This window comes from Amia ocellicauda, chromosome 9, assembly GCF_036373705.1.
Source record: "Amia ocellicauda isolate fAmiCal2 chromosome 9, fAmiCal2.hap1, whole genome shotgun sequence".
NCBI classification, from domain to species: Eukaryota; Metazoa; Chordata; class Actinopteri; order Amiiformes; family Amiidae; genus Amia; species Amia ocellicauda.
In genome coordinates, this window is record NC_089858.1 from 26,727,747 (window position 1) to 26,741,309 (window position 13,563).

Sequence of the window (13,563 nt, forward strand, 5' to 3'; positions counted from 1 at the left end):
TCTAGAAGTGCGTTGCTACAGAAAGTCTGTCATTTTGAAATGTACAATATTTTAATCCAGTTCAGTTTTGAATGGTATGTTTTATGTTCATTGCAGCTCAAGCCACACACCCACACACCCACACACAAACACACACACATACACACTGATCAAATTAGGGTGAACATATGAAGTGGGCTGAATATCAGTGATGTTGGATTTATTTGATAGTTTTATTTTGTTTTTTTAATATCAGTGATGGCAAACTATATTTTAGGCCCAGTTTTGTAAAAAATAAAGACTCAAAATGCACGTGTGAAACATATTCACTTACATTTTATTTTGCTCGAAATTATTTCACATCTTATTTTCCTTTTATTTTTTTTTGTACTTTTTTGTATTTTTTTTTTTACAACAGCTACAGAACAGTAGTAAACCGATCATAAAAGCAAATGTGCTGAAGAGGAACACAATGGCAGCATTTTATTTATTTCATTTTTTTCTCCATAATTTATTTTTTTCATCTTTATACACTACTGCACTGTCATGCAGCTCAAATCTTGATGCAGCAACCCTGGCACTCTAAACCAAATTAAGACTTAACCAATTAAATAAAATCATAAAATAAAAAGGAAAGATAAAATAGACACATGATGTGGTAGATTTTTAAAATGGGGGAGGGGGGCATTTAAGCTCTCTAATAACAAAATGTGAGAGAAAAATTCAACAAATAACAATTGGCCTCCATAGGAGAAAAGAAAATAGTTAAAATTATTTTTTCTTAAATGATATTCTTATAATGCTCCCATTGACGCAACACAGTTACTACAGAAACGGCATACTGAAAGACCTTTGCAGGGTCAAGAAAAGGTAATTGCTGAGAAAGTGGTACAGTATAACTTCACATGTAGAGTAGCACTCAACAAGGGTATAGAGTGGGTCCCAGCAAGTTACCAGCCTCAAAAAAAATACAACAAAAAAAAACTGAACTTGTAAATGCAGAACAAAATGTCACATTTAACCAGGGTTCTAGGTATTTAACGTCTATGTGATAAATAAACATCTTAAGGGTCTTTTACAGTAACTTACCTAGAAAGTATGTTCAGTTTTCTGGTGCTATATTGCACTGAAATTGCTATGGTAAAAAAAAAGATCTGAAGCTCCACTGTAGGACTGGCATTTTTCTTTACTCTGTGGTAAAAAAAACTCTCCCCCTTCCACTAGAATTAGGTCCTATACATACATACACACCATATGCATGTGCATTTAATTATACATTGTCATGTGTGTGTATGGCATTATTCTTAAAACCTCATCTGAGAAGGTTGGATAATGTTTCTGTGAGTGAACGAGCAAAAATGGTGGGGGGGTTCATAAGCAGTCTAAATGAATAGTCCACGGTTTACTTTTTTGAGTCTTGAAAAAACAAGAAAACAAAACAAACAAAAGACATGCAGCATATGTACATGCAAAACAAGAATGACACGTATATAATGCAACGTCAAAAATCAAAAGAAATGACAGTAAAATGACATAACAGTGCACTTGCCTTTTAAAAAGGATTTGAAAACAAAATCTCAAATCTGAAATGCTGTTCTACAAAGGTCTTTCGTTAACTCGGATGAAAGAAAGGAATAAAATACGAGAGAAAAGCATATATACAGGAACGATGAGAGGTTTGGTCTTAAATGAATTACAAAAATCTATTTTAGCAGTTGGCTCTCGTTAGAGTAATTTTCTTATCTGTCGTTACTAAAGTATGTCACTTTATTTATTTATTTTCCATTGAAATAAACGTAACCATCTGGCACAGGAATACCAACATCGACAGACAAACTAACAAAAACCAAATTGACAAAATAAAAATGAAAAGAACTTTGCAGTACTAGAGGGCAAAGTTTCAATAGTGAATAATGTAACAAAAAGCAAGAATAACTATTTGTACAGTACACTAGGCAAAACAGAAACGGACAAAAGGAAATTAAAGAATTACACAATTCATAAATAAAGGCAGGTCCCAGACCGCGTTATTGTGAATAATTCTCTTAAATACGTGAGTTATGTATAACTTTATGTACATAAAAAAAAAAAAAAAAACACAATCATTCTTTTCTCTTAAAACAAATGCCACTGTTCCGGGTGCACTGGATGGACCCAACTTTCTGATGATGTTCTATATAGGATTTGTTTCACTTTGTTTAATATCGAGAAAAAAAGAAGGGGGAAAATTATATATATATATATATAAAAGCAGAGCTGTTTGAGGAAATATAATAGTCCATTCAAGTCAACAAAACTGAAAACAAAAAGAAAGATACCACTTTTGTTTTTACTCCACACAAGAGTATCAATTAGACATAAAAGGCAAGTAAAATCCATAGTTTTGCTGTTTTGATTTGCTTTCCTTGTGTGGTCCGCTAACCGCTAAAAAAAAAAAAAAAAAAAAAAACAATGTCTCTCGGTGCTTCCTTTGAAACTCTGCCTATGGCTAAGGGTTCAGAGTGCCCCTGGCCATCGTAAAGTGGGCATGGGATGAAATGGTTGATGGGTAGAAGGCCGGTTTCTTTCAAAGTACCCCAACTTGCTGTTCTACAAAATAGATGAGCTGAAAAGATCTCACTAAAAAGAGGTTGTCGTTTTGTTTTTTTTGTTTTGTTTCGTTCTCTCTTTTCTCTCACCGGCTGTACAGACACTTCACCATGCTTCAGTGTAGCGCACGTCCACTTCCTTTAGGTTGGGCAGCTTGGCCTGTGAATGAGGGAGACAGAACGGGGACACACTTAGACCACTGCAAAGCACACACAAGGCAGTGAAGTAGGAGATTGCGAAGCTACAGTGGTGAATTTGAACAGAAGTGTCATATTTTAAGCTTTTCTCAAGTGACACTAGGTAATCAATTCTTACCATGTACTGATACATGTTACATTGAGTTACATCAGGACATGTTTCCTACCTTGAGATCCTCATATGCATCTGCAGACAGTTTGGTACTATTCATGTTGAGGCTGCATAAGCTCTTCATGGCTACAAAAAAAAAAGGTAAGCACACTGTAGATCAGATAACCAGATAACTCTCAATGTGTGTGTGTGAGGGGCTGGGATTTCAAAACAAAACAGTCTAAATGGCAAAAGAGAATATTATGTTACTGTACAGGCATAACAGACAGACATTTTAAAGGCCAAAGTACAGGATTTAGAAAGTAAAAAAAACAACGGAAGCCTGTGCTGATCTTAGCAAGAGAACCACTGACTTCCACAACGTGACACACATTACAGGACTAAAGAACGTTTCCTTACAGCTCAGTGCAAGCAGGCCTGCATCGGTCACTGGCGTTTCACACAGGTTGAGGACTTGCAGAGAAGTCAGGTGTTCGGAGAGCAGTCGTAATCCAGCGTCACCAAACTAAAGGACACATGTGAGAGAAGTTTGTCAGAGTTGCATGTAAGTCACCATGAGCTGCAGGCACAGAGCAGGGGATTGTGGGTAACCGGGTATCATTGTTATGTTGCTGACACTGTTCACTGGAAGAGGAACTAATTAAAAATGAGCTGCAGATTTGCATCACTACTTTTGAGGGGAACCTTTTCTGTACTGGGGAAAAGGTGCTTCTAGGAATGGAAGTTGGGTCTGGGGGCCGGGCTGAGCAAAGACAGAGCAAAAGAGAGAAGCAATGGTGGGGGCAGGGAGTGCGGTCTGACCTGGGTGGACCACAGGTTGAGCTGTTTGAGGGAGGGCAGCTTGATGAGCTGCTCGGCGCAGGCACTGGTGACATTGGTGAAGGCCAGGCTCAGGTTCTCCAGGTTTCCAAAGGAGCCGGAACTCAGCAGACGCGCCAGGTCAGCATCCTGGGCAGAGAAGAGAGACAGACCACAGCTGAGACCTCAGCCACTTCATCACACATAATGGGAGCTGATCCGCCCCCACCTTCTACCTTGTTTTGTTTAGTGTATTTTCTGAATCTGCTTTCCTTGGTGAGGCTTAGGGTTACGGCATACCTCCTACTTGTGAAAGTCTAAACTCAACTTACTCGTCTATAGATTTCTCTACAACACTGTGCTGCTGCCATGGTCTCTGATCACTACTGCTGCTGCTCTCTTCTAGTGCCAAAATAAGTCATCTCCTTTCACTATTCACAGCCATTCACAGCCATCACCTTCACGGTACAGAGAACAGAGGTAGACTTACTGTGGATTTGGATGGCAGCGTAAGCCGTGTAGGACCCCCTTTTCTTTGCTATAGGAAAACCAAACAAGGATATAGATTAGACATACAGAGTTGAAAAATAACTAGCAGTGTGGCAGCAAATGTGTTACACTGATGTTACTTGAAGCTGCTAGAGAAATGTCCTGATCTGCCTGCAGGTGGCTTTTCTCCAGCAGCACTGAGAAACATCAGACAGACGACTCAGACGCACCTCCCACACCAATGCAACCTTGCATCTCTGAAGGGATGCCTTTAGCCTTGTATGTGGAAAGGCCTGACAACGTGTGAAATATGAAAAGAAACAAGTACAGATACACCTATTGAAGAGTGACATGCGACAGTGTTATGCTGTATTTTTTTAACTATGTACATTGTAGGAAAGGGGAATGCATGCATTACAATGCATTGTAATGGATATCATGGTAAAGTGAATTTTATAAATTGTAGTGTGATTCTGCTAAACCTGTGCCAATCTTCAGATTCTATATAAAATCAGTGAACAATCTGATGTATATAATTTACAGAGTGCACAAGCACACTCTGTAAACCATGTTCATTGTGCACTTAAAATAGCATAACCACTAAACTGCAAATGTGCAATTTCCTATTACACCCACAAGATGGCATTTAGAGCTTACAGATATGTGAAAATCAGCTCCAGATCAGGGTTTGGTGTATTTGGCCCACTTGTTTCTCAAGCTAGAAAAGCCTAAGAGGAACTTTTGGAGGGGATTACATTTTTCATTGTTTATTTTCTTGTCCTCCATCCCTTCCCTGTTCTTTTTTCTTTAATCTATATTTTTCTTCTCTCAACCTGTTCTGCTGGATTGGGTGCTTCCATGATAATTGTTGGTTAATCTCAATCATGATTAAATAATAATAATAATAATAATAATAATAATAATAATAATAATGATAATAATAATAATAATAATAATAAATTGTGGGAACAGTGAAGAAATGTAATCGTTGTATAAAAATGTGGACAATTACAGGTAAAACATTTCAATTATATGATATGCGTGCACAAGCAGATTGCCTTCGTGACAGAGCTGGAAATATCTACTAATGATCCAGTGAAAGAAAACAAGTAGTAAGTGGTCTCTGTATATATGCTTTTCTCTCGTATTTTCAGATCTTTTTAAGAATAGATTTTGGCAAATTTGCCCTCCTTTTCATAAAAATAGCTGAAAATGGTATTGTGCAAATCAAGCACAAGACAGCAAAGGTTTATTTAAGAAAAAAAAAAAAATTATAATAAAAAATATTATATATATATAATTCCAACAAAATAGTTACAGACAGCTACCTTCAGCTTATTTTAGAAGCAAGCAAGTGGCCAACATTTTATTTGGATGTGATATTTTGTGCCCCTTTGAGGTATACATTAAATTACCAAAAAGTAATAATGCTCACACGGTCAGGCCATGTCACAAATCAGAGAGTGTAATATTATGGAAAAGAACACATTTCAGAGCCTTTTCAGAGTCCTGACCTCAATACCATAGAAGAGTACTGGGATGAGCTGAACTGGCAAATCATGGAGAGCCCACAGAGACCAGCTGGGTGCTGGATGGTGGTAGGAATGGCACAATATTCCTCCCTCCAGGCAGTTATCAAAACGATTGCAGCAAAAAATTTGGCCTAGGGTGAACCTACACAGTATGAACAGTGACGTGCTGGTATTGCTCTTTTACTGCAGTAGTGTTGGCAATGCACTGTTGTGTGGTGTGGTGTGGTGTGTGATTTGCCTCGTACCAGCTCCTTCAGTTCCCTCTGTCGGTCACACAGCTGCTCATACATCTTCTTCCCCACCTCAGTGCTCTCCAGTGTTGAAATGATCTGCAGCTGTGTGTCATTGTTCTCAATGATATTGTATTCCAGCATCAAGCACAGGATCTGAAAAGCACACACACACAACAGAGAGAGGAAAAAAAAAGAGTGGTTTAATGTTGGCTCCAATTGAAGTCTACAGTGAGACGATGGTGAGGAATTTCACCTTTAGACAAAACCCAAGTCAGCATCTGGTCAGAGCACTATATACATCGCCTAATACAAATTGGTTTGTTTTTAATCTTGCTTAATGTAGGAACTACAGAAGCTAAGATTCCAACTGGTTCATTTGGGGTTCTGAGGGCGTACCTCCACCATGGTTTGGTTGCCTCTCAGGGCAAGTAGCATGCAGGGCCCCAGCTTGTTCTCAGCCAGAGAGAGCAGGAACTTCTTGGTCTTGTAGCAGGAACCCATCAAGATGTGGACCTGAAGGAAGAGGTGGATTACCGATTACACCACAATTTCATGTTTCTTACTTACATAAATGGCACCAATAGTGATCTTATAGAGTAAATGTGGCAACGCTAGGTAACATAAGCATGATTCTATACAATAATTAAAAACAGATTTTGCAGACAAACATTTCACACCGTTGACACTTAGGGCACATTCATAATTTTTTATATTGCATTTTTTTTTTTTTGAAGAAGCTCTGCCCTGCACAAACTAACAACAATACAATTGCACAGAAGTGAGATAACGCAATAGATAAAAGCATGCTGCTGTTTTCTTAGTTTTCTTTAGTATGAGGCATTTGGAGAATAGTGTGAGAGCCAGTTCAAGTTGTTTATTAAGATGGTATTGTGTACTGACAGGAAACACTGTGGTACAATTTCTCTATCACAACACTGTGTTTACGGCCACTGTACTGTGGTAGGCGAGGTGACTTAAACAGAAATCACTGTATTATAAAGCAATTTTTAAAAAGAGCACTGGACCATTACAAACCCAAATGTATTTTTGTCCATCATCTGATGACCGTTTTTTACAAACTGAGAAAAAAGGCATACACTAAGCAGAAAACAATGTATTCCTCTGAATTACATTTTAAAAATGCATATCTTTGAATATATGCAGAATAAGAAAGCTAAAATAAAATACGTATTATCTTGAAAACTGGAAATGCCCGACACTCTTTTCAAGGTGCATCATACAGGCTATTTGTATTTTTTCTTTGTTTGTTTTTGAAACATGTAAAAATGAAACATAAGAGCTCAACCACAGCAGTGGATGTTGTCAAATCATATGGCATGGTCTAGTTAGGAGCTTTGGTATGAAGATTTGACTGAAAGACGCTGCAACATGTTTGTTTTCATATCATACGTCAGCAGATCTGATGATAAAACCTGCATTTTCAGAGTATGTTCAAGCCCTGATTTGGATAAGGTTACATGGCTGGTAATCTGGTATTAATTCAGTGCCTCAGCCAGTATGCTTTTGCATTGCATTCCGTCAGTTTGTTTTACTGTGCAAGAACTATGAACAGTGAGAAACAACAAACCACAAACGGACTAAAAGCACAGGAGTCTGAACAAGCCAAGAATCACATTAGATCGAATACAGCATTGCACTGCTCTGCTGTAGGTTGCTCTACACATGTATCTTGATCTAATTTGGCATGCATTTGTATTATTGATTTATTGATTTTTTTTTTTAATCCGTCGGTATCAAAAGAGCGTATCTTTTCTGCATATCTTTTCAACAGATAGGTAAATTAGTTCTGCTTCTACTAGACCACTTTTTAATTGCTTTCTCATATTAAGCCCACAAAGCAGTGCATTCTGAAGTCCATGATATAATCTGAAATGCAGGATAAGCCATGTGCTCCACTAATTGGTGAGGAAGAGGCATGGAAGGGGGGTTGAGGCCACCAAAGTCAACTGGGACTACTTAAAAGCTTGCTGCCCTCTTTGGATTTCCGCTGTGGTTGACTTCACTGACGACACAGCCCTGCGCTGGCTTGAACATTAGCCTTGTTTTGCAGATTATGCATCATTTATCCAACGTGCCTGTGATCTATAGCTGTGCAAAATGCGTCAAACCTAAGTCCTGCCCAAAAACCATCCCACAAACACTCAATCTCTAACGTAGAGTGATCATTATCTGCCCTACTGATGATATCTTAGAGTAAGGTTATGTTTTTTCTTTGTCATTTCTATGTTTTTATTTTTTAACATCTACTGAATTCCCCATGTCTTTAATTTATAATACAAATAACTGAAAATCGAAACGCATACTGGCATGCTTTTTGTTTTTTATTAATACCTTGGAAATAGAGGTATAGGTAGAGGACAGGAACAAAATAATGTAGGTGTACGCTTGGGTGTAATGTTTGTTGTTGTTGTTGTTCTCCGCAGATTGTGCCATCATTTTGTGCTTTCCACTAAGATTCCAAGCTCCGAACATATCTTAGTGTTATAGAGTCCTAAGCATTCTCTACCCTGTTACATGCATAAAGAACTCACAGCAACTCTTTATTGGGTAGCAGTTCATTGCTAATGCAATAATAGTCTTTCACATTGTTGCCAAGGTAACAACTAGCTGGAGCCACAGCCACAGAAAAGCTTTGGCTGCCTTCCTATCAAAACTCCATCAAAGGCTTCCTTAACTCAGCCCAGGTTCTTCCTGGATGGAATTTGATTTAGAGCAAAAAGGGGGAAAAAACATGGCAGGGAAGTTCAAAGAAATGCCAATAAAGCCATCTGATATCACCTATTTATTCTATAAACTTTCTACAAATCTACGGTGGAGTAGTGTAGTTTACTGAGTGCAGTTTCCACTCCAAGGCACAGAGCCAGTGGCAGTCCTGTGGTGGTAGGTTAAAACAATTATCTTTGTGCTTTTTTCTGCAGACAGAAGTCTCATGACTCCAAAAGTCACTATTTTCAGAACGTGAGAGAATTCCCCTCTAAATCACTGCAAGAAAATTCAAATCAAAATGATCTATGGCATACATACAAAAGACCGTATTCATAAATAATTTACCACCACACTAAAATTGATCCCCCGTTTGATTTAAGAACAAGAACACATTCAATTCTGTCACAAATCTTTCAGGGTGGTAATCAGGTCAAATGTTTCATCTGTCTTGGTTCAGCCCATGAAGAAAACATTGGTTAACTTAATGTGTTAACAAAAAAGGGTTGCTGAATAAGGCATAGGATGTGGAGGGAAAGGAAACTTGCGGGCAGCCCATCTGAGTGCAGTGTGAAGGTGGGATGAGTCTGCTTTCTGACACAGCAGTCAACAAGATGCGGGGAAGATGTTTTGTGGTGAAGGTGATGCTAGGCAGAAGACTAAGGACTCACATTATTGCAGACACGTACCATACTGGCAAAGAGCTCCCCGTCATCGTCGCAGGCAACCCCGCCAGGGCTGTAGAGCTGGAACCAGCCGTCCTTTCCAGCTCGCACACTCAGCAGGCAGGAGTGGACCTGTGCGGGGAAAAAGCACACAGGCCACCATTAACGTGCAATAACGTGCAGTTGAGGATTTGTTCTGAAGATTTGCATCTCAATAAACATTTTGAATCAGCACATTCCCTGCTACCTTGTGTTGCACTGCTGAGAAGTGACTTAAAAACATTCAAGTCCATCCAATGCTAAAAGATGTGACGAGCATGAGAAGTATGCAACAGCCTAAATAACTAAATAACAAGGGACTTCATTTGCTGAAAGCTGAAACTCAGTGTATTGTGTCCATCTTTGGTCTGGAGTCGTGCAGTTTGGTTTTGCCTCAGGGAGTCAGTAGCCAATTTGGATAGTTACATAAATATAGCCTTTATTTTAAATACTGATTATTGTATGTTGTTTCTGGAAATGCTTCAAATGAAGTGTAAGTCATTTAGTAAGTACAAATCTCAGTTTAACTACCAAAGGGGTGAATAGTTCCAATTCTTTGGAAATCAAAAAGTTAATTGCAAATCCTTTAACTAGTGCCGCTGCTGACAGGCACTGATGAGCTGATTCTGTGTTATTACTACAGCATTTAGTCACTCTCTTGCACTTAATTTATTTTAATTCATCTTTTTTAATCTTTATTACTACCTTATTGGAAGGGAGAGAAGCTTAAAGCCTAACAAAAAAAGGAGGTCACCTGGGAGACGGAGTCTGAATATCAATCGTGTCTCATTCGTATTAAAAACATCGGGATTATCTATAATTTAATACGCATGTTCCATATTTGTAATTGCACTAGGCTATTTGCTTTATAGGAAATTAATCATTGGTTAAGCCACTCACAGGCATAAAATAATGCTGAGTTGATGTATTATTATTTCTTCATAATGTAGTTTTATTTTACAAGGTGAGGATAAAGAACCAAGACTCCACATGTGTGACTGGAGGTGTGTATCATTTTCAGTCATACCAACTGGTTTCTCTGCCTAAACTGAAACCCATTTTAGCAGTCACTTATGAGGTGCTTGGGCCTTATTACTCAAGCATTAAGCCATTTTCATTTAAACTGGCGCTTAATTGATCTAAAAGTGAATATACGGTTGCACTACAGAAAATATTTATACCAGACTAGAGAACTGGACTCAGGGGCTATTCTACAGTCCAGTTCTAAATTAGAATGGATCCGTTAATCAGAAGTGTGGATGGTGTAATACTGAACTAATTTTGGTGCCGACTGAAAGTACAATCGTTCTTCTGTGTGGGCGCTTTGAGCTGGATTAATTCGATCATATTCAAGTATGGTTCTCAAGATCGGTTATGTATTGTAGACAGGGCCTCAGCATAACCTAGCTAACCGAACCAGACGTCAGGTACTTGAGTTATAGCATCACTCTGCCTAGAGACAGCGGGGTTTAACAATAAAAAGGAGAATGTATAAATGGATGAAGTATAAATCATTATCATGTCCTTGTTGTTTTTTTTTCTTGGCTGTGGAAATCAAAGTGTAGAGTAGGTTTTAAAATCGTGGCACACTAAATGAATTATCCAAGCCCAGAGCCTGGATGATTAGGCGTGATTCAAAACAGACTGCACTCAAAAAAACACATTTGCGTTGTTGGATCACAGAACAAAAAGAAGAGGCCTCTCCTGCTATGCTCTTCAATGTATAAAGTCTCATGTGAAATTGGCATATGCAGACATTGTTTTACAGAAGAGCAATGAAAGGGATATGAAGACTATTTGAAGGAAGTCTGAAAACATGAAGATGTTAAATGTAGTTTACGCTGTGGAATTGTTTGAGAGACTTCTGAAGTACAGGTCAATGGTAAATATGAGGCCTCCAACCTCAAAAGCTTCTTCCATTCATTATAGGACTTTTCAACAAGATAAGCCAGGTGATATGTTATATTGTATGCTTGCAGTAGAAGGTAAAACCATCAAATTGCTCATTCAGTCGCCAAACGCTTCCCTGTCTTGCTTTGGATAATTATATTTGCAGACCTATAAAATTAACTATTACACTACTGCATAACGGGCAATAACAAAAAGTGTTACATCAAGGTGTCTTTGAAGGCACCACTCCCCCTCCCCCCCCCCCAAATGGCCTAGTTAATGCTCCCAATGATACAGCGGAGAATCTATTTAAAGGCCTTTACTCACCTCCTGTCTTGGGTCCTCCGCAAACCTCTGAATGACATACTTTAATTCCCTGGGAATGAGAGAAAATATCAAATGTAGAGCAAAGCTATGTCAGCGTTTCAACATTAATTCTTTATTCCACTCGTTGACAAAATTAAAGGTGGTGTTCATATTTTATTGATGGCACTCCCATTCCCATCAGACCCATTGAAACAGAAGTGTTTTTACTTATCCAAAGAATGAGGGAATGAACAGGAGAAATGGATATGACATCAGATTTCTAAAGCACCCATCACCAATGCTGCTGAATGTAATGGCTAATTTAACTGACCCACCCAACCCAGTCTGTCACTAATTCAGTCAAACCAAGAACTAAAGTGGCTGCTGTAAAACTTCTCTCCAAGTTTTCTCAAAGTTTCCCAAAGTTATGACTACATTGTTATTAGCATAAGGATGTGTATATCTCTCTCGCACAATTGTTTAATTTTCAAGCGCAACATTTGTTTTTGGTGTGCATCAGGATTTATAGATTTGTTTGTATTCTTTTGCCACAGTTATAACAGTTGAAGTTGTGCAGATGTCTGTTCATGACCAGGGGGCATTTTGCAAAACAAAGACAGACGCATAATGACCACCATAAAGAAAATAACTTACTTGGTGAATTTCTCATGTGCTAGAGCCCTGCAAATAAAGAAAACTAGAAGTTATTCTGAGAGCAAAAGGCAAAGGTCAACAACTCGTGACAATGACGCAACCTAGTCATGAAGAGGCTGATACCTTCAGAGTAAGAATGTACAACTGCCCCAGCACAGGACTGTGGCATAACATCTAACAGAAGGAACCAATATTTATAGGGAATAGGAGCACGGGAAGATAAAAGGCAGCTTGTATGAACTACTGCCTTTGACTCATGCAGTATCTAAGAACCACTGCAATGGAAAGACTTTAGATATGACATGTTTTCAGATGTTTGTTTGTCTACTAATGGTACCATAAAGCAGCAATTAGAGGTAAATGATGTAGCAGAAAGGGTGACAATATTTATAAAGGTAATGCCTTTCAATTGGGCATAAAAGATGTTAATTTGTTCCCGAGCTCAGGTGTGTTGTTGGAAACCTCTGCAATTAAGCAGAAGATCATGAATAATTAGTGCAATGCTTAGGAGGAGCAATTAAGTGTCTTTGTTTGGCAACAAACATTTCACTGGAAGTTACTCTGGTGTCGCCCTATAGGGCCCCAGTGGCAGAGCAGACGTCACTGTGACTCCCTGGCTCTCCCTTGCCCAACAGAAGAGAGACAATTACAGTCTAGGGCAGAGCACCTTTCTTCAGAAGCACGGAGCAGAGGATGGTGTTTCCAAGGAAATGGCCGGGTAGTAAACAGTGTAATTAGAAGTGATGCACATTGCCAAGGGAGCACCATTTTCCAGATATGTTTTGCCGTCAAACGACGCCTAAGGTCTATGAAGTTCAAATCAAGTTGTTAATGTGATAATTTTTTTCATTACCATTACCAAACAAGCCTCATTCAGATGGGGGACATTTTCCATATCTAAATGTCTTACCCTCTAAAGAAGTTAGTTATACCAACAGCGCCATTTACAAACATTAATAGCACTTGAAACTATAGGGCATATTGCTGCCCTTTCCCATTAACTACCATGCAATATGGATGATAACGATTTTGAGTATGGTTTACATTGTAATTCATTGGCTGAGAAAGTCTGGACATTAAGGTCAAGGCATTTTATTCTGAAAACTCAATACTAGCATGTATATATACAAAAAAAAAGATACCATAGTCTTTCTATTTTGGCCACCCTGTTGCTAGTCTTTTAATCATTTAATTACAAGGACTGCTTCAGGTTATGCCAAAATTACTGATAACATTTTAACTCTAAAATGTTTTTTGTCATTAATAATAAATGCACAGAAGGAGCAATCTCTTTTCTCCTTTTAACCCATCTATTTTCCAATTAATAGATGTTGTAAATAAACCAATGCATATGCC

General features: G+C 38.4%; 1 protein-coding gene across 2 annotated transcripts in view; it reads right to left on the bottom strand.

The window, feature by feature from the left end:
* Window positions 1-295: 295 nt before the first annotated feature.
* cmip (c-Maf inducing protein) overlaps window positions 296-13,563 on the bottom strand; it is a 73,388-nt gene continuing 60,120 nt past the window's right edge. The window contains exons 12-21 of one of the 2 annotated variants that reach the window (XM_066713959.1): window positions 12,208-12,234; window positions 11,575-11,623; window positions 9,325-9,450; window positions 6,326-6,442; window positions 5,942-6,082; window positions 4,166-4,213; window positions 3,679-3,825; window positions 3,277-3,382; window positions 2,933-3,003; window positions 296-2,727 (exon numbers count right to left, since the gene is read on the bottom strand). In XM_066713959.1, coding sequence (XP_066570056.1) covers window positions 2,674-2,727; window positions 2,933-3,003; window positions 3,277-3,382; window positions 3,679-3,825; window positions 4,166-4,213; window positions 5,942-6,082; window positions 6,326-6,442; window positions 9,325-9,450; window positions 11,575-11,623; window positions 12,208-12,234 — 886 coding nt within the window. In that variant the 3' untranslated portion in view covers window positions 296-2,673. The remainder of the gene's footprint in view (window positions 2,728-2,932; window positions 3,004-3,276; window positions 3,383-3,678; window positions 3,826-4,165; window positions 4,214-5,941; window positions 6,083-6,325; window positions 6,443-9,324; window positions 9,451-11,574; window positions 11,624-12,207; window positions 12,235-13,563) is intronic. The other variant, XM_066713960.1, reaches the window with a different exon arrangement.